We start from the raw sequence: 20266 nt of genomic DNA, 5'->3' as shown, positions 1-20266 counted from the left end.
ACGGAATAAAATTACACATTGTGAGAAATCCCCAAAGTAAGTTCGAGACTTGTGTTATGGGTCGCTGTTATATCGATACTATATTTTGTAATATATTTATATACATATTATCACGTCTATATCCCTAGCGGAGTAGACAGAGCCAACAGCCTTGAAAATACCGAAGGGCCACATTAAGCTTTAGGGTTGTATTATAGAATTGAGATTTCAAATAGTGACAGGTTGGTAGCCCGTCGCCTACAAGAAGAATCCCAAGTTTATTCGCCTATTTCGTAGTCGTCTTTTACAACATCCACGGGGAAGAGATGGAGTGGCCCTATTCTATAGTGCTGGGAACCACTCGGCCGGTACTCTACGACAAAAATATAAAAAGTGAAAAAAATAAGATCGTGGCAAGTGGAAAGATGTAGTCTCTGCCTAACCCTAAGAGGTCTAATTTTATATATGTTGTTAATGCAGTTAACAACCATCATATTTATCGCCAAAAGGAGCAAAAAAGGGCTTCCGTCCCAGAACTCCGTTAAAGATGCTGCTATCTGTCAGCGGAAAGTTGCACTACAAATTATACTTTCCGCGCCATCTGTTGTCGAATAATACTCCTTATACTGACATGGTTGTAATAGATAGTGCTTTTATTACTATTTCTTACTAAAATAGATGGCGCTGAACAAACTTTATTATTATTGCACATAGATGGCGCTATAAATAAAATGTAATCCTTGATCGCACTAAAGGAGTATAAAATAAGTATTTATCATACAGTCTTCAGCTATACATTGGTATTAGTATCAAAGAAGGTATTTGGTATTATGTTTTTTGTATTACTGGTAGATATAATTGTCGTAACAAGGACAAAAAAGTATTTTTTTTCTGCGAAAGGATAAAAATAAAAGAAATATACGGCCATATAACGTAAAATATATTTCTTAAAATCTAATTTGCAATATCAATAAATTTAAGTAATTAGGATTAGGATAAATAATATGAGAAAATTAACTGAAAATTGTTTTGTTAAAAATGAAAAGTGATTAGAAGTTCCTTCGTTTTTACATCTTTCAATTTTAATATACCTAACCTATAAAGTATATGTGCAAAATTGTCTATACATATATATTTTCATTAATCAGGTATACCTACATATATTCAAATCAAATCGGAATAATACAGAACTTACGTCGTGACACGATAACGTTTGAATATTGTATCTCAATTCTAAGATTTGGCGGCTGTTTCTAAAGTATAATCCCTGTTTGTTTGTTTGTTTGTTTGTAAACTCTTTATTGCACATAAAAATAAATATAACAAATTACAAAACAGTTATTGGATTTAGAAGAATATGCACAATGGCGGACTTATCCCTGATGGGATTTCTTCCAGTCAACCAAAATATAAAGGAAAATCCAAAATTTAAAAGGCAGCGCACATAAAAAGCAATGAGGATGCTATATAATAAACAGTACATTTCTACATAATTAAAAATAAATATAATAATAAATAAATATATATATATATAAATAAACTTACATATTTATGAGTACACTCAATTGTTAGATGCATCAGCATACAGTCTTTTGATAAGTGATTTAAAAGAACTAAGGTTAAGAGCAGATCTCGTATCTTGTGGGAGGTTATTCCAAAGCTGAGCGGAACGAACACTAAAAGACAAGCCATAAGTCCGAGAAGAATAAGAAGGAATAAGTAATCTAAGATTATTATGAGATCGCATGCGACTATCCGTCTCACGGAACGAGAAATTTTTATGAAGATAGTGAGGAAATGAAGGATTAAAAAGGATATTAAACAACAAAGATAGTGTGTGAACATTACGTCTAAGGCGAATTGGGAGCCAATTCAATTGGCGACGAAACTCAGAAACATGATCAAATTTGCGAAGACCGAAAACAAAGCGAATGCCCTGGTTCTGTAAACGCTCCAGTTTGTCAAGCAACTCTTCAGTAACATTTAGACAAGCAACATCGGAATAATCAAGAAGAGGAAAGAGAAGTGATTGTACAAGTAAAATTTTAGTGGCGGTGGGTAAAAATTTTTGCATTCGGCGAAGTGAATGTAACGACACATACATCTTACGGCTGATTTCATTTATATAGGGACTCCACGATAGAGTTTGGTCCATGATGACACCCAGATTAGTCACTTTGGAAGATAAAGGAATAATATTGTTATCCAGAACCAAACTAGGAACCATCATATTTGCAAATCTTGAAATATAATGTGGGCTACCTATAACAATAGCCTGAGACTTGGCAGCGTTAACCAAAAGACCAAAACGGCTTGACCAATCTGCAATCCTTTCCAAATCCAAATTTATGGTACTAAAAGCATCGTGAATATTATCCAAACTGGCAGACGCATAGATCTGCAAGTCATCGGCATAAAGATGAAAATTAGAGGAAAGAGACGCAGTAATACCATCAATGAAAATCGAGAACAGAACCGGAGAAAGAATGCCACCCTGCGGAACACCAGCCACTAGATCACACCAGTCCGAAAAGCCATCATTCAGTTTTACACGTTGTCGACGTCCAGTTAGATAAGATGAAAACCAACAAAGGGAATTAGAGGAAAAATTTAAAGAACGTAGTATTTCAGTCAAGACATCAAAATCAACTGTATTAAAAGCGCTTGTAAAATCTAAGGCCGTGCGCTGCGTTAAGCGGGTGCACGGCGCGGGCACCCGCGCGGCGTGATGTTTCATGTAAATTCATAGAGCAGCGCTGCGTAAGGCGGAACGCCCGTCACACGCGGCGCGGGCGACGGGGGTACGCTCGCGTGTCCGTGCGACGGAGCACGCGAGCGGAGATGTTTCTAGAAAATCAGTGAGCGCCGCTGCGTTATCCGTGTCGCACGCGCCGTGCTTGTACAATCAAGTTGATAAACATGAGTGATATTGATACGGAACGTGTTATTTTAGAAGTGCAATGTCGCCCCGCTTTATGGGATCTGTCTAACAACTTGTATAAAGACAGGGATGCGCGTCAAGCTGCATGGCTCGAGATTTGTAAAGAATTATACGAAAATTATGAGGACTTCAGTGACACAGAAAAAAAGTCAACAGGTAAATTCTTACTTTTTATTATGACTTTATAAATTTATTTACTACATAATTATTTACTTCTTTCATTTATTAAGGTGGGTACAGACTATATAACATAACATGTTATACGACATTGCTATATAACAAGTTTCAGATAATGTGGACACTGAATGATATAAAACATGTTAAAATAACATGTAATATGTTACATAGTCTGTACCCACCTTTAGGCTTAGTAAACATTTTGTATTTACTTATGTTAATTGTTATTTAACTATTGTATTGTGACCTCTTCACGAGCAAATTTTTTTTAACTTAAGTAAATAATCAATAAATACAGCGATCTTGCCACGATACCTTACCGTTTGTGGCAAAGTAATCAGCGAACTGATCTCGTATTGTATACGAGTTTCTTTGAACTAGCCCAAATCCATTTGTGATATCGCGGATATGGCGGGGTGTTATGACAACATCGCTGATATTACCGAATCCGTCTCTTTTTCGTACAAAATTATGCATTATACAAATTGCTTTTATGAAACAAATGGCATGTTCTCTAGAAACGTTAAGTGGACGATGAAGTATTCGAAACTTATTGGCCATTATTCCAAAGGTTGATTCAATGTAACGTCTAGCTCTTGACAATCTATAATTAAATATTTTCTTTCTATGATCCATTGCAATAGCCCGCGCATATGGTCGCATAAGATGTGTAGACAGTCCAAACGCTTCATCTCCAACTATGACGTATGGCACTGGTGTGGTAGCTGCAGTATTGGTTGGTTTATTATTTTGTAGCACTGGCAATGATTTTGGAGGAGGAATATCTAATAGCTCATCCTGCATCTGTTGAAATAAAGTGCTGTTGGTGAAAACTGAAGAGTCAGATTCTTTACCTTGTATTCCAACATTTATGTAGGTGAATTCATAGTTTGCGTTACACATTGCAAGCAAGACAATGGAATAGTAATGTTTGTAATTGTAGTAAAGTGATCCGCTGTGAGGTGGTCTTATAATCCGTATATGTTTTCCATCTACAGCACCTAAACAGTTAGGAAAATTTGTGTTGCTTAAAAAGCCTTCTGCTATGTCTTCCCATCGCATACGTGTAAATACTGGTATACATTCTTCTTTCAGTCTTTGCCATATAATTTGACAGACATCATTAACAATTTTTCGGATGGTAGATTGTCCCGCATGGTACGCCAAGTGCATATCCACGAAAGTATGTCCACTTACTAAGTACCTGTGAAAAATACAAAATTATTTTTTAAGTATGTATTATTTTTCATTTTTCAGAAAAAAAAATACAAGCGCGATGGAAAACCGCGAGAGATTGCTATACGAAAGTCAAAGCTAGTAACAAGAAACTTAAGTCTGGTTCTGGTGCTAAAAAAGGAAAAGGGTACAGCTATTATAATATTATGACTTTTCTGGACTCTAACAAAAGAGTAGAAGGACAAGAATCTTTGGAAAATTCTCAGGACGACTCTTCGGGTCATACAAGTACACTTGAATTGTCCCAACACCCAATAGTTGACACTAGTGAGGTGTTAATACCTGAGACCAGTACATCTGGAAATGAAAATGACACAGCAAGCAGAGAAACGCAAAAACAATCAAAGCGTAAAAAGGCGTCGTCGCCGACTCCTTTTGAAATACAATTATTACAATCCATACAACACAAAAAGGACGAAGAAAATGATGAAGACTTGTCATTTTTTAAATCTATTATGCCAAACATAAAAAAATTGTCTACATATCAAAAATTATTGTTTCGATCAAAGGTATTAAACTTATTAATTGACATTGAAAAAGAAAATGTTATTACATTGGAGGATTTATCGAACATCGTACTGACAAATGACACTCAAGCAGAACATTAATCCTATTATCAATTATTTACTGCATTTATACTCTATTTGAAGAAAGACAAAGATTGGAAGTAGCCTTATAATATTGTTAATTATGATAATTACAATGACTGTGATTTTGATTTACTTTACGTATGTACCTACACTACCAAATTGTTATACTTAGTTCTCATTAAAGTAATTGTAGATTAAAATATTGTTAATTATAATAAGTGATAAATCCAATCACTGTGATTTTACTGTTACTTATGATTATGATAAGTCCAATAACTGATTTGGTTGTATACATGCGTGATCTTGACTGACAAAATAAAAATATTTTATATCAAGAAAAACATTTTATTTACTTACCTTGCCGTTATTGCCAACCTCTCTATTGGTAATATAATTGATACACTTCTTACTTTTAGAGTATTAGCACTATGTTTCAAATATGGTTCAAGTTTCGAAAATAATTCATCAAATGTAGACGTTGACATTTTAAAATACTTAAAAAATCTCCTCTCATCTTCTCTTAATAGCGTAAACTTGGTTACAAATTCTCCACACAACATTCTGGACGAGACATATGGGCTGATTGGCTGCCGCTGTTGTCTACGTCGTCTTTTGGCTAGGTAGTATATCAACAAATAATCCATTATGAATCGACTGTACACCCGCACGTCTAAAATTGTACTGGCGGCGCTGCGTTTAGCGGGAGGTCGTTGCGGATACCCGCGACGGGCTATTTGTCCGCGACGGAGCACGACGCGGATGCCCGCGACGGATGCCCGCGTCGGATGCCCGCGCCGTGCACCCGCTTAACGCAGCGCACGGCCTAAAAGGACGAGTACGGTAAGCTGTTTATTATCAATATTTAAACGTATGTCGTCCGTTATCTTCACCAGAGCTGTCGTAGTACTATGGCCACATTTAAAACCCGATTGAAAGGAACTTAACATATTGTAACGTGATAAGTGTGCACTTAACTGTTGATGGATATGATATTCTAAGATTTTCGAAAGTACAGAGAGAATAGAAATAGGACGTAAGTGAGATGGACAAGAAGGAGGTTTTTTTTTAGGAAGAGGAATTATTAGAGCGAGTTTCCAAGCAGTCGGGTAGACACCCGTTGAGATAGAACAGTTTATAATATCTGTAATAAAAGGGGCAATAAATTCTGCAATTGGTTTAATCATATCAAGAGATATAGCGTCTTCTCCAACCGCCCTAGACTTTATGGACTTTATTAATTTTATTACGTCGTCAGCGGTAATTTCGTTTATACAAAGAGAGGGGTAATCATAGGCAGGATTAGCAGCTAGACCAGCAAGCGTAGCCTGTTTAAGGACTGATGGAAAATTCCGAGGTGAAGAACAAAAGTGCCTATTCAAATCATTAACGTCCATAACAAAACTCTCGTCAGGCCCACGCTTACCGAAACCCAGACCCTTCAAAAACTTCCATAGTTTACCAGGTGGACAGTTTTCTACATTTGAGTGAATGTAATTTCGCTTAGCCTCCCTACACTTTTTATTACAATGATTGCGAAGACATAAATAAGCAGAATGACTTTCCACAGACGGGCATTGGCGCAATCTTAACTTGGCTCTGTCTCTTCTGGCCATGCATTTTCTGATTTCGGGTGTGAGCCAAGGAGCTGGGTTATATTTAATACGAACAGGATGAATAGGAGCATGCTTATCAAAGAGCAATAACAAAATTTCATAGAATTTAGAGACTTTCAAATTAACATCTGGAGCAATCAAAACAGCGTTCCAGTCCGCATTATTAAAATCTGTTAAAAATGACTGTTCATCAATTGCCGTGAAATTACGACGGAATATAAATTTGTGTCTACGCTTAGGAGAACGCAATTTGAAAGACGCATAAATAAGATCATGAGCCGAGAAACACACTGCATTAATTTGCCCATGCGCTGACACAAGATCCGGGGAAGAAGTGATTATTAGATCAAGAAGAGATGGAGGACCATTGTGTGGAAAATGAGTAGCATTAAGAGGAAGGCAATGTAAATCTAAGGAATGAAGAAGAGAAAGGAGAGATCTTGATCTAGAATCATTTTTAACAAGACAGGTATTAAAATCCCCCATTATAATAATATGTTCAAAACGAGTACGGAAATCCGCCAAAAGAAGCTCAAAAGAATCAAAGTAATTTATATGAAGAGATGGGCTATAGTAAACACCTAGAAGAATTTTAATATGAGAAAGAGTAATTTCTAGGAAAAGATGTTCAGGATTTTCGTGAACAGATGGAGATTGAGATAAAATTTGGCATGGTATATCGTCTCGTAAGTAAATAGCTACTCCACCACACCTCACCATTCTTGAAACACCATTAGTGACGATTTCGTAAGTCCTATCATTTCTGATAAGTTTGAAACCAGGAAGAGGGTACATTGTAGAAGGAAGGGAAGGTTTTAGAAAGGTTTCCGAAATGAGAATAGCGTGAATGGAAGAATTAGAAAAGTTTGACAATAAATCATGGTAATGCTCAGGTAAGCTTTGGGCATTTATATGTATAACATTAAAGTCCTTTGGAAAAGAAGAAAAGGTAATGTTCAAGTTATCACCTAAACATGGTTCAGAATCATTAACACTGATCTGATGACTGTCCGACGAAGGTGAAAGAGAAAAATATTCATCATCAGAACTGTCGCCAAAAGCATTAGACATTGAGCGTAACAATAAATAAATAAAATAAACTATTTAACAAAAATAATATACAAAAATTAATATACAGTATACAAAACCAAATCAAATACCAAAGATTCCATCATCAACTTGCCAGACATATTTAAAAAGAGACAATAAAAAAATAACAAATGTCAACTGCCAGAGTGACAGTAAATGTCATTGACAGTAAACTAACAAAACTCACTGTCAATTATAGCACATGTCATCTCCTTACTGTACTGTGAATGTGAACATAACCAGATGTAGGTACAATTAAAAACATATTGAAGACAAAGATAAATAATGTTGGTGGCATATAAATTACAATAGTACAGTCTACCTTACAAAGTGAACAGAAAAAAAAAAAACAAGTAATTATTCAGCGCACCCAGTTATTTTCTAGTTGTTTTCGCTTGTAGGCGAGCACTATGTGGACGAGGCTTATTACTGGGCGGAACGGCATTAGACGAGGGTTGTATACGACGCACAGGCTCATTACACTTCGCTGCAGCAAGCTCTTCAGTAATGTCATGCAGCTCCGACAACGTAGTGATTCTCCTTCTTGTATTCTTGGCGGTTACAACAACGATCTTCCCATCACTCGTCCAACAGCCATGTACTCCCAATGCCTTACGCGCTTCGACGAATACTGCATGTCGTGTTGCCGTAAGAAACTCAGATATAGTCAAACCGCTACCCTTTAAAAGCTTCTTCGCCGTCCATATTGCCAACCGAGTAGACGAATTCGCACAGCGGATAAAAACTGGTCGAGGCTTATCTGACTTGGGGATCTTGCCCATACGCCAACATGCATCAAATGAATTGGGAGATACATTGACTTTAAGCTTCTCACAACAAATCCTTTGGAGGTCCGCACTAATATCTTCATCCCTGTTCTCATTGAGGCCATGCAACAGAAGAATATTTGCACGCGATCTCATCTCGAAGCCATCAAGCACAGAAAATACCAACTCTAACTGCTGGCTTAGCCTGGATACAGCCTTCCAAATGAAGTCCTTAAAGGAGTGGTACTCACTAGCAAGAACCGCTGTTTCATCCTGAGAGCTCTGACTTCCAAGAGCCTCTTCAAAAGAAGACATCTTAGAAGCAAACATGTTCTTCAGTTCGCTCATGTCCTTGCACAGAGTGGAAAGAGAGTCCATAGTGATAATAATTATGTGTCCAAAGAGTGATAAATGCCTTTGAAAAATAGTCTGGCAAGATAATAATCAAGGTAAATTATAACATGAAGTAGAAAAATTGTATTAATAAATTGAAATTATATTATTTATGAATTAAACTAATGGAGCACTTTTGAATATATGTTTACTTTTTGATAGCTACCGCCAAAAAACTGTTTTTATTAACATGATTGGGAACAACAATTTAACTTACGTAGTTCCCTTATATTCAAACTAGAAAGCGTTACATGAAAAATTTACAACAAAGATTACTTTCAATTAGTTTTATAATACCCTAAAATATTCTAATTAAGATATATATGTATTAGTGTCCGACCGAAGCTTCGGCTTCGGCTTCGGCTTCGGCCACCTTCGGCCAAAAAATCCACCTTCGGCGAAACATTCGGCTTCGGCCCAAAATCCGGCCGAAGCCGAAGGTTTCGCCGAAGGTCCGAGCGACCGTCGAGATTGAACGAACTGTTACGAAAGTCATGAGGCGGCGGGGAGTCACTGTCAAAATATCACATTGCTGATTGCATGCATCAAAACAAGTCCGTACGTGTATTTAAACGAGTGTTTTTGTAAGAAATCAAATCATTATTTTTTACCAGTAGGTAAATCACAAACTACATATAATAAAACAGTAAAAATGTTTTGTCTGTACATTTAGTATTTTCGACTGAAATGGATAGAGGGACACTTAGAATGAATAATAGAAAGCAAAAATATTTTTTTTTAATTTCTTGTCTGTCTGTCTGTATGTATGATCACGATTATCTCCGAAAGTACTAAACCGATTTACTTCAAACTTTCACCAATTGCTTTGTTTTAACTCAGAATAACATTTAAAGTTTGTTTCATCAAAATCGGTTCACAAAAAAAAAGTTATCGACATTTGAATGAACTCAAGGCATCAGTATGCCTGCAAATAAGTTACGAAATTAAAAATTCAAAGTCATTTATCATTATACGACGGCATTATACCTATAACATATAAATATAAGTGCAAGGCGACTAAGGGATGGGCTTACAAACTTGGGATTCTTTTTTAGGCGATGGGCGAGCAACCTATCACTTTTTGAATCTCAATTCTATCATTAAGTCAAATAGCTGAACGTGGCCATTCAGTCTTTTCAAGTCTGTTATCTCTGTCTACCCCGCAAGGGATAAAGACGTGACCATATGTATGTAGTCTACTTTAATTTCGACACCAACGCAACGGCTTCGATGATCCAGTGGTTAGCCCGTGAGACTGTGAAGTTGGCGGTCCAAGTTCGAATCCCAACAATTACAAGATATTTTTTATTATTAAAAATATATTTTTTTTGTATTGTTTGAGTATTTTATGTAAAAAAACTGAAAATCAAAATACTACATATAATAATAAAACGGTAAAAATATTTTTTCTGTACATTTTATATATTGACTGAAACGAATAGAGAATTTTTTTTTACATTTTTTGTCTGTCTGTATCTGACTGTATGATTAAAATTCAACTCGAAATTTACGCGGACGAAGTCGCGGGCAACAGCTAGTTTATCTCTAAACCAACCACCTCTATGATATATCATCAACTTCTATATGAGACAGTCAATATAAACGGCCTCTGTGGCTCAGCGGTAGTACGCTTGTCTGTGACACCGGAGGTCCCGGGTTCGAATCCCGGTCAGGGCATGATGAGAAAAGAACTTTTTCTGATTGTCCTGGGTCTTGGATGTTTATCTATATAAGTATTTATTATAAAATATAGTATCGTTGAGTTAGTATCTCGTAACACAAGTTTCGAACTTACTTCGAGGCTAACTCAATCAGTGTAATTTGTCCCGTATATATTTATTTATTTATTTATTTATTTATTAATATATAAACCTTCAATATTGAGGTTTTGAAATGATTTTAATATTAATTGTAGCTTGTAGACAATATTGAACAAAATTAATTACTGAGTGCTGAGAGAATATAAACCTTCGGCTTCGGCTTCGGCTTCGGCCGAAGGTTGTGGCGATAGCCGATTAATCGGCTTCGGCTTCGGCTTCGGCCAAAAATAGACCTTCGGTCGGACACTAATATGTATATAAATCGCTCCGCCATTTTGTTACGGCTACACTATACAACTTTTATAAGTTACACCATGTACAAACGCAAAATTAATTTTTTTTTGGCGCCAAAATATTTAAGCGCTTCAGCCAATCAGAGCGCGCCATTTGAACCCGCGAACTGAACAGTCCGCTATTACGAGCGAGATAACAGGAGACATTTTGTCTTTGGATTTCAAGTTTTAATGTGCTTGTAACAAGGTCGTTATTTCATTGAAATTTCGATCGTTTTGGTACTTGCTTATGGACTTATAAACGTCGTATTCGATTCCTAACGCATAAATTCGAAACAAAGGAATGTATTATTTTTTCAATTACGCACCAATCTGTTAAATATACCTCAACACAGACGTTTCATGCATATCTATCACTAATATTATAAAGCTGAAGAGTTTGTTTGTTTGAACGCGCTAATCTCAGGAATTACTGGTTTGAATTGAAAAATTATTTTTGTGTTGAATAGAACATTTATCGAGGAAGGCTATATAACATCACGCTGCAACATTAGGGGCGAAGAAATAATGGAGAATGTGAAAAAAATCGGAGAAAATTATTCATCCTTGTGGGCTTCAATGATGCCCAAAATAACTATTCCACGCGGACGAAGTCGCAGGCACAGCTAGTACATAAATCTATGTGGGTTTTAATGGTTTTTTTTAAGTAATTTTCGTCATTTTTAATAACGTCTATATCTCTGCGGGGTAGACAGAGCCAACAGTCTTGAAAAGACTCATAGGCCACATTCAGCTGTTTGGCTTAATTATAGAATTGAAATTCAACTAGTGACAGGTTGCTAGCCCATCGCCTAAAAGAAGAATCCCAAGTTTATAAGCCTATCCCTTTTCCGACATCCATGCGAACGTGATGGTGCGGTCCTATTCTTTTTTTCACCCATAGAATGTAATATAATATACATATAACGTACTATACATATGTTATATACATACATATACATGTGTAATATACATATAATAATATAATATGTATAAATACAGAGAAAAACAAATAAATTTTAATCAAAAAAAAATTCACTGTTTCCCCCTCTTCTTCTTCTTCTTCCTTCTACTTTTCACTTCTTTACAATCATACTCATCAATATTCCCGCGCAAATCTTGGTAACCCTCAATCTTCTGACATTCGTAATTCGGGAAATTAACCCCCTCCGCTTGCTGGTAGTTCTCGCTGAATGTCTCCGAGAATTTCGTGCTCAGAGTTTCGGAGCCGAAGAATTTCGTAAGATTTTCCTCTTTCAAGTTCTGATATTTCTCATTATGCGGATATATAGTGTTTATGATGTTGGTGGCGATTGAGACGGGCGTGTTCGTGTAAGCGCCCTGCTGTAGCGGTCAGAATTTCAGGTCCTGTAATTAATTATCATCATATATATATATATAAAAATAATAAATAAAAATAAATATATAAGGGACAAATTGCATAGATTGAGTTTTTGTTTTCAATCTGTGTAATTTGTCCCGTATATATTTATTTACTAGAGGCCGCCCGCGACTTCGTCCGCATGGAAACCCTATCAATCCCGCGGGAACTCTGGGATAAAAAGTAGCCTATGTGTTATTCTGGGTCTTCAGCTACCTACATACCAAATTTTATGGTAATCGGTTCAGTAGTTTTTGCGTGAAAGAGTAACAAACATCCATACAAACTTTCGCCTTTATAATAGTAGTAGGATTTATCTCCAACTTGCACACTATTGCTGTCATTGAGTGATGTGACAGTGTATAAGTAAGTACTCATTTAGAATTTTAGAATCATTACCATGGAACATTTCAAACATCATTTAATAATTGTCATATCTTTCAGTTTCACAGCATTGGTTGACGTCAAATAAATTACTTAAAACTAAATTCAATGCCGCTTCCTAAGCGTCAGTGCCGAAGAAGCGGTAACAAACTGCACTGCAGCATTTATACAATTTTGACCGCCATTTTAGTTTCTTCTTTTTTTATGGTTTATAAACAAAATTTTCTCTCCCACTCCTTTGAAGAAGACAATACAGGGTGTCAGTTTTTTTTTTGTAATTTTACCGTGGACGAAATCGCGGGCAACAACTAGTATTCACATACCTTAATGGCCTGTGGAAGGTCGGGCAGCTTCATGTCCCGAAGCTGTTGTGGCAAATTCATGCTTTTGACAGCTGACACAGCCCGCGCGGGCGCAGCGGATATACCGGCCTGGAATCAATCATTATTGCATTATTATTTACATTATTTATCAGGTGAACATGGCCTACCAGTCTTTCAAGACTGCTGGCTCTGTCTGCCCCGCAAGGAAAAAACATACATACATATAATCAAGTCTATATCCCTTGCGGGGTAGACAGAGCCGGCAATCTTAAAAACTCTGATTGAATGATTTTTAGATTAGAGATTCAAATAGTGTCAGGTTGCTAGCCCATCGCCTAAAAAAAGAATCCCAAATTTATAAGCCTATCCCTTAGTCGCCCTTTACGACATCCACGGGGAAAGAGATGGTGTGGTCCAATTTTTTTTTTTTGTATTGGTGCCAAGACCAACACGGTTGGACATGTTATAGGTACATACACACATACTTACATAAAGTTGTAAAATCAATCAATCAACGCCATACCTCAGCCTTCTGCATCTTGTTCTGCTCCTGCAGCCGACACAGGATGTCCGCCATGTTGGTCTGGAGCACCATGCCGCCCATCACCAACTCGTCCAGCACCTGGTGGGCTGCGTCCGCGTGGAAGATCAGGTCCAACTCGCATACGTTCTCGAAACATTTGTCTAATGTCTCCACGAACACCTGGACACACAAATTTACACGTCACATCTTTATATGTACCTCACAACAAAAAAAAAAAACACTTCTTCTGACCATACTAAAATATTGATAACTAGCTGTGCCCGCGACTTCGTCTGCGTGGTATAGTTGTTTTTGGCATCATTGAAGCTCTCAAGAATGAATAATTGTCACCGTTTTTTTTCACAAATTCCATTATTCCTTTGCGCCTTATAGTTGCAGCGTGATGTTATATAGCCTAAAGCCTTCCTCGATGAATGGTCTATACAACACAAAAATAATTTTTCAATTCGAGCCAGTAGTTTCTGAAATTAGCGCGATCAAACAAACAAACTCTTCAGCTTTATGATGTTAGTAAAGATGAATGATAAAAATAATTTTCACCTGAATTAAATCTAATATCCCCAGTTCGCTTTCGGACGAATCAACGCAGAATACAAAATACAAAGTGGCGTAGTGCCTATAGATGAGTTTGTAGTCTGATCCGCCGATGAGGCTGAAATGAGACGAGAGAATTACAAATTACACACAATTAATTAGCGGGAAGAAGTTAAAGGTTAAAGTAAAAAATCTGCCAAAAATACTAGCTATCATTAAAGAAAAGAAATATGGGTACTTCTCTACTAATGGGAAAATGGCCCATACAAAGCTGTCCTGATACTTTTTTTTGCTAAATGATAGTTTTTCCTACATAGAAAGCTAAATTTATTCAAGCTTTAAACTATATAATTGACAACCACTTCATTTTTTTTATATTTTAGGAATTATCCACGATTTAATGAAAAATCATGACAGGGGACTGACACATATGACAGGGGAATGATTTTTACACAAAAGCAAGATAGTTTTCATTACAAATAAACTTTATTTTAGAAATTGAACATCCAATTAAGAACAAATAAACATAAACTAAAAAAACTTCTCATAAACTTCAAAGAAATTAACTAAGTCTTTCACTTTGCTTTAAATATTTTTTGGCAAACGTTTTAAACGTTCTTCGAATCATAGGTTTATAATCAACATTTTCTTCTTACATCTATCAATTAGTAACTAATATTTTGCATTTTAAATTGAGATCAATGAAACAAAACAACATATAATTATCATTGTTAATTGACTTATTCTCTTATACACTAGTATCAGGTAGTTAAATCAGTCTTAAAATTTCAATTTCTGGTCTTTGACATCAGTTGCTTTTATGCTTATTTTAATTTTTACACCTTCTAAGTAGTAAAATCAGTCTCAATTTAAGTGAGTTATCTTAGAGATCAGCTCTTGAAAATCCTATAATTATCATGTATCATCATTACTGTTCAAAAATATTAACCGGTGTATTAAATTTATAAAAGATTCTTTTCCCTTTTAGGATCAAGTCCGGATTAGTCAACTTTTTAATAATTTGCTCAAAGGCTATATCAGAAACATCTTCTTCGTCTACTTTAAAAGTCAGTCCTTCTTTATCACAGAGTTTTAAAAACGTGACAGTGAATTCACCATCTTCTTCATCAATTTTATTTATGACCGCAACATAACGGTATTCAGTATGTTTACTCTGCAACTTAACTAATACATAGTCTCCACAATTATACTTGTCGTTGTTATCTCGGGAAGGTCCCGCTTCCATTTCTTCCACAGGACTATCAGTTCGTGGCTTGGTCGCATATGAAGGTTCGATTTCAAACATATCAAGGGCATTATCATCCTCGGATGAAGAGGTTTCAGATTCGGTGTAAATGTCTTGAACACGAAGCTTCATTTTCTGGTTGTAATTAATTGTTCCAATTTTATAATGTTGACAGGTATTAGGGCAAAAACAGCTTAAACTTCTCATTGTCAAAACTGCTGGGGAAGTAGATATTCCAGTGATCTGGTGCACCTTTAATGTTCCATTAAAACTTTTTAGTTTGGAAGTCTTTTCAATGGCATCAGTAATTGATTGAATATCTTCGTCATTTATTGTATGGAAAATAATCCCAGGACATCTAGCTTGGATGACTTCCACAAATTGTTCCAGGGTATCGACATCACCTCCAGCAGCTACAACAGCATCCGCAGTCCTCTTGCAAGTAGCACCAACACCATCTGGTGCACCCTTGCCATGTCCGGCCTCCGAGTAATTCCACGAAAATCCTTGTAGATTTGGAATATCTTTGGATAATCTCGAGGCCAAAACAAAGAACATAGTTTTGTTCCGATATTGTGTAACCGGCCCGTCACTAAGGAAATGAACATATTTAATTCCAGGTTGTATTGCTCGGAAAATTGGCTGCAAATGCGCCCAAATAGCTGAGGGTGAATGCGTCAAGTTTTTGGAAATGGTGGCGTAGGATTGTATTGAGTTTTTGAGATACACAACAACTGTGTGAATACTTATTTGAGTTCGAGATCCTCCGAAGTGGAAGGGTTGAATCTCTTCTCCGTATTTGGTACAATAATTTTCGGAGAAGTCCATGTGTATCAAAATATCTTCTTCGCCAAGATTTTCCTTCAAATGTTTGATTGCATTGAATTGATGTACAATGTTTCTTTGGTGGCAAAAGAACTTGTCTAGGTCAGCATGCAATTCATGTATCAACTCTCGCGGACGCAGCGTCAAAGTCTTTTTAAGGTGTTTAGTCACTAGCTTAGGCTTTTTAGATTTTGGATCCAAATATTCTTGTTTTTCAGATACCCATTTCTTGTATTGTATAGGTTTGTTGTCATCAAACTCATTGTAGGCAGGGGTTCTGTTATTGCACACTAGGCATTTTCTTGACAAACACTCCACATTATAGCGATCACAGCATAAATTTTCTAGTAACTTCTGATAGCTGTTATACGACAATATTTTTGCCGCGTGTAAACCAGACAGCTTTAAGTCAATGTTGGCGTGAGTGACACAAAGACAAGTGTCACGGTCTTGAGCTTTTGGCTTGACAACCCAGAAAGGACGCAAACGACAGAACATTTGATAGCTTATTTTGAAATTACTAGCTACAAATTTCTTGTACAAGCTCAGCACTGTATCTTGTAGATAGCGTTTTTGATGCTTGATTGAATTTCTTGTAATAAATTCCTTTTTTCCAGCACCTAGTCTGCTATTGCTGTCATCCTCATAAAACTCTCTAATCACTTTTGCACATCTCTTCGAAATTTTGTCAATTCGTGTTCGTTTAGGCATTTCCAAAGAAGGAGATGGTTTCCATTTTTTTGTCATTTTATAGTTAATAGCACTGTCTTTGGTAGTCCATAGTTTGTATTTATGTACTGATGTCCCAGCAACAACTTTTGAAAATATTTGTTTGTCTTTTTGGGTCTTTAATTGTGAATAATTTTCTTTCAATTGTTTATTCATCACCTCGCCGAACAATGCTTTTTTCACAATTTCTTTTCTCGAGTTAGAATCATCAATCATTCTGTTAATTTTCGTGTTAGGTGTTTCATCTTTATTTTGGTTTATAGTTTTTTCGAGTCTTGACAGTCTTTTTTTATACTTTTCGACTTTTCTTTTATATTCGAGTATCTTATTGTCTTTGTCTCTATTCGCTTTTTCTCTTAATAGCTTCGCATGTCTTTTTCTCTTTTTATTTGCAGAATTGTCAGTTGTAGGAGGTGCTGAAATCTCAGTCTCTGAACTTGGAGTGTTGTCTCTCACAAAAGCATTAGTTGTTTCCTTCAATGTCTTTTTCCTAGCCCGATAATCAGTACAATGTTTTTTCCAATTTTTTTTTGCAGTTCTGTGTTCACGTGGAGTCATGTCTCGTACGAGTTTTCTTAAGCCTTTTTCTTTTTTCTTTTGATACTTAAGACGTTCTTTTTCTTTCATTTCTTCTCTCTTTTGGGGATCATTTTTAAGGCGCTGATATCTTAAACGTTCTAATTCCTTCTTCCTTTCTAATACTTCTTCCCTAGTCTTCTTTTGAGGCGGCATTGTGAAGTTTACCTGAGAAAAAAATAACTAAAGTCAGTCCCCTGTGTAATAAGACAGTCCCCTGTCGCTCAAATATACAGGGGACTGTCGCCAGGGGACTGGTTATTTAACCTAAAATTCGGATTATTTGCAATAGCATTGTACTACTTAAAAATTGCGAAATATCATATTCAACAAGAGATTATGACATAATAATTACGAATAATTCATTAACTTATCTTTCAAAATGATAAAATAAAACACATACCCAAGGGACTGTTATTTGATCCGGCCGCGGCACGTGTTCGCCTCAACACTTGCTTCGCACTACAGGAAGATGGCGGCTGGTCACACAAACTTGTTATACGGACGAACTTCACAACTATGTCGTTCCGTTCCACGCTAACGCAATATGTTACTTCTATTAGATTATTTTTTTTCGTTTGTTTTATTCATGACAGGGTACTGTTCACAAATTGTTAGGACAAACTTTAGAGTTAAAATTTTTCTATTATTTAACTTAAATTTAAATATATTCCAGAATATTTATTATGTTCATTTATCATACATTAGAACAGTATTTGTGAATACTACATATTTTGGACAAAATTAGAAAAAAGTCTTGGTAGAAACTGTAAATCTGGAATGGGGACAGGTCAGGGGACTGTTTTTGGGGTTTTTGAAAAGATATTTCGTAAAAATCGGGAATCTCTTTTTATTTACAAATTGGTAGCTTAGAAAGAACTTTTATTGTACTATCTTATTAAATGATCGTTTGAAAAACATAGCCACACACAATTCTAAAAATTGCTCAGGACATTGATTTTCCCGATAGTGGAGAATCACCCATATAATAAAAAAAAAACTTTGCAATCAAAATACGTTGTGTATTTTTTTATATCTAAGAGTACATAAAGACATAAGAAATGTCTTTGGTTTATACTATGTAGTGGTACAGATAATAAACACTACGTAACATACATTTATTTTGTCTCAGTTGTTTTGAATCATATCACAATAATCCGTGGTCACCGACCAACATGTTTCGAAAAAAAGATCAGAAATAAAATAAAGCACAATATGTGCATGTTTAATACCTGCATTATTTATAAATAGTATAATTCAATGTGAGTTTAAAATCTATTATCTATATTTCTGCTAAGTAAAACAATACAATACAAATTATCTTTATTGCCTATAAAAAAATATATATATGTTTAGTAGAAACATACATTATGATAATGTTGAGCAAAGGCGGACTTATTGCTAAGCAATCTCTTCCAGCCAACCTTTGGGTAGTGAAAGGTAAAACCCTGAAACCGGGTAGGCAGCATACCTAACAGATGTTAGTTAGTAATAAATCCTAAACTACATACATACATAAACTATAAATATAAACTTACACAGACTACATACAATAAAAAAAATACTACACAAAATAAATAAACTCACCTTCCTCCTTCAAGGAAATTGCACACATTGTCATCTCTTTTGGACACCAGCTGGAACGTCTCCTTTATTATCTGTTGCTGCATATCCTCATTCTGTAATATATGACAACATAAGTTTAAATGGATCATGGGTCATTGTAACACGATTCGAAACATTATATGTATGCTTGTCAACAAAAAAGTACTCTTGATCTGTTAAGATAGACGTCAGGAGGTTGATAGTGACCACAAACAGTGATAAAATTCTTTAACTTACAAAATATTGATAGAATTTCGATAATCTTGGCTTTCCATGGTTGTTAAACACTAATATAGCCTTAATCATAATTAGGCGTTGCGCTAATAATAAACAGTATGAAACTATCTAACTAAAGCTGTTGCACTAAATTATTTCAAAGTAAATTAATGATATTGATTAAATTTCAGTTTTCTTACGTCTTTCTATCTATCTATTTCTAATTCCAATTGACTTGACATTTCACTTTTTTTGCCAAACTCATCTTAAGTTTGACATCTTAAAATATTTTGACGTTAACGTTTATAATATTTTTTAAACAAGAAAGAGCCCAATGCGATTACGGTAACCAAGCGGTAACTAAGTTTACATACGATATTATATATATACGTCTGGTTTTTTTCGACATTTATTGAATTTTTTTCTTCTGTCTACTGGAGATGAGATCCGGTAAAATCCCACTCAAGAGTGGAGACATTTATTAAATCTTTTCTTGTTACGTTAATTAGGATCTGAATAAATTCACATCTGAGATGTTAATGTAAAACTGGTGTTGAGCACAAGGTGTGCCTATGACCACGGATTAGGAGTCAAGTTAGTTTTGCCTCTACCCTATATGTACCCTATTTATAAGAAAGTTATTTTAAATAAATGAAGCAATCGATTCTTCGGAATAAGTTGATTTATTTTTCAACGTTCATGAATGACACGCTTTATCTTAAAAAAAAAGTTCTATCTACCAATGAAATTGAAAATTTTCTACTTGCAACATTAGTAAACGAGCGAGCGCGTTTCGTTGAGCGCTGTCTTCGCGAATGTCACAAAAAGAAAACCTTTAGAAAACTAATCGTTTATTGTGTGAAATAAACTGTAATTGCTGCTGTTTTTACTATTTATTGTGTTAACACACGGATGGAATTTCTTCATTGTAAACTCGACGCCGAGGAGTCTCTAAACAGGTCAGTGGTTTAACTAGTGTTGACTTATTTGGAAGCCGGGAGCTACTCTCCAGCGGTGTCATATTCA

At 35.7% G+C, this 20266-nt stretch overlaps 3 protein-coding genes across 3 annotated transcripts in view; 2 read left to right on the top strand and 1 right to left on the bottom strand.

Annotated features, from left to right (window-relative positions):
• The first annotated feature begins 2717 nt into the window (after nt 1–2717).
• On the top strand, nt 2718–5150 carry LOC132903722 (uncharacterized). Its single transcript, XM_060952576.1, has 2 exons — nt 2718–3076; nt 4355–5150. Exons 1-2 carry the CDS (start codon nt 2899–2901, stop codon nt 4939–4941), a joined length of 765 nt encoding a protein of 254 aa, XP_060808559.1. The 5' UTR covers nt 2718–2898; the 3' UTR covers nt 4942–5150.
• A 5816-nt stretch (nt 5151–10966) lies between these two features.
• Nucleotides 10967–19453, bottom strand: LOC106133188 (AP-3 complex subunit sigma-2). The gene is made up of 6 exons (XM_013332833.2): nt 19262–19453; nt 19007–19098; nt 14050–14161; nt 13489–13668; nt 12966–13073; nt 10967–12245 (listed from the first exon to the last, which is right to left on the bottom strand). Exons 1-6 carry the CDS (start codon nt 19328–19330, stop codon nt 12231–12233), a joined length of 576 nt encoding a protein of 191 aa, XP_013188287.1. The 5' UTR covers nt 19331–19453; the 3' UTR covers nt 10967–12230.
• A 565-nt stretch (nt 19454–20018) lies between these two features.
• Nucleotides 20019–20266, top strand: part of LOC106133183 (zinc transporter foi) — a 50514-nt gene continuing 50266 nt past the window's right edge. The window contains exon 1 of the mRNA XM_060952818.1: nt 20019–20199. The gene's annotated coding sequence lies outside the window, so the exon portion shown is untranslated. The remainder of the gene's footprint in view (nt 20200–20266) is intronic.

Source organism: Amyelois transitella, chromosome 29 (genome assembly GCF_032362555.1).
Source record: "Amyelois transitella isolate CPQ chromosome 29, ilAmyTran1.1, whole genome shotgun sequence".
Taxonomy (NCBI): Eukaryota; Metazoa; Arthropoda; class Insecta; order Lepidoptera; family Pyralidae; genus Amyelois; species Amyelois transitella.
The sequence above is the reverse complement of the archived record's forward strand: the minus strand, read 5'-3'. Positions and strand labels throughout refer to the sequence as shown.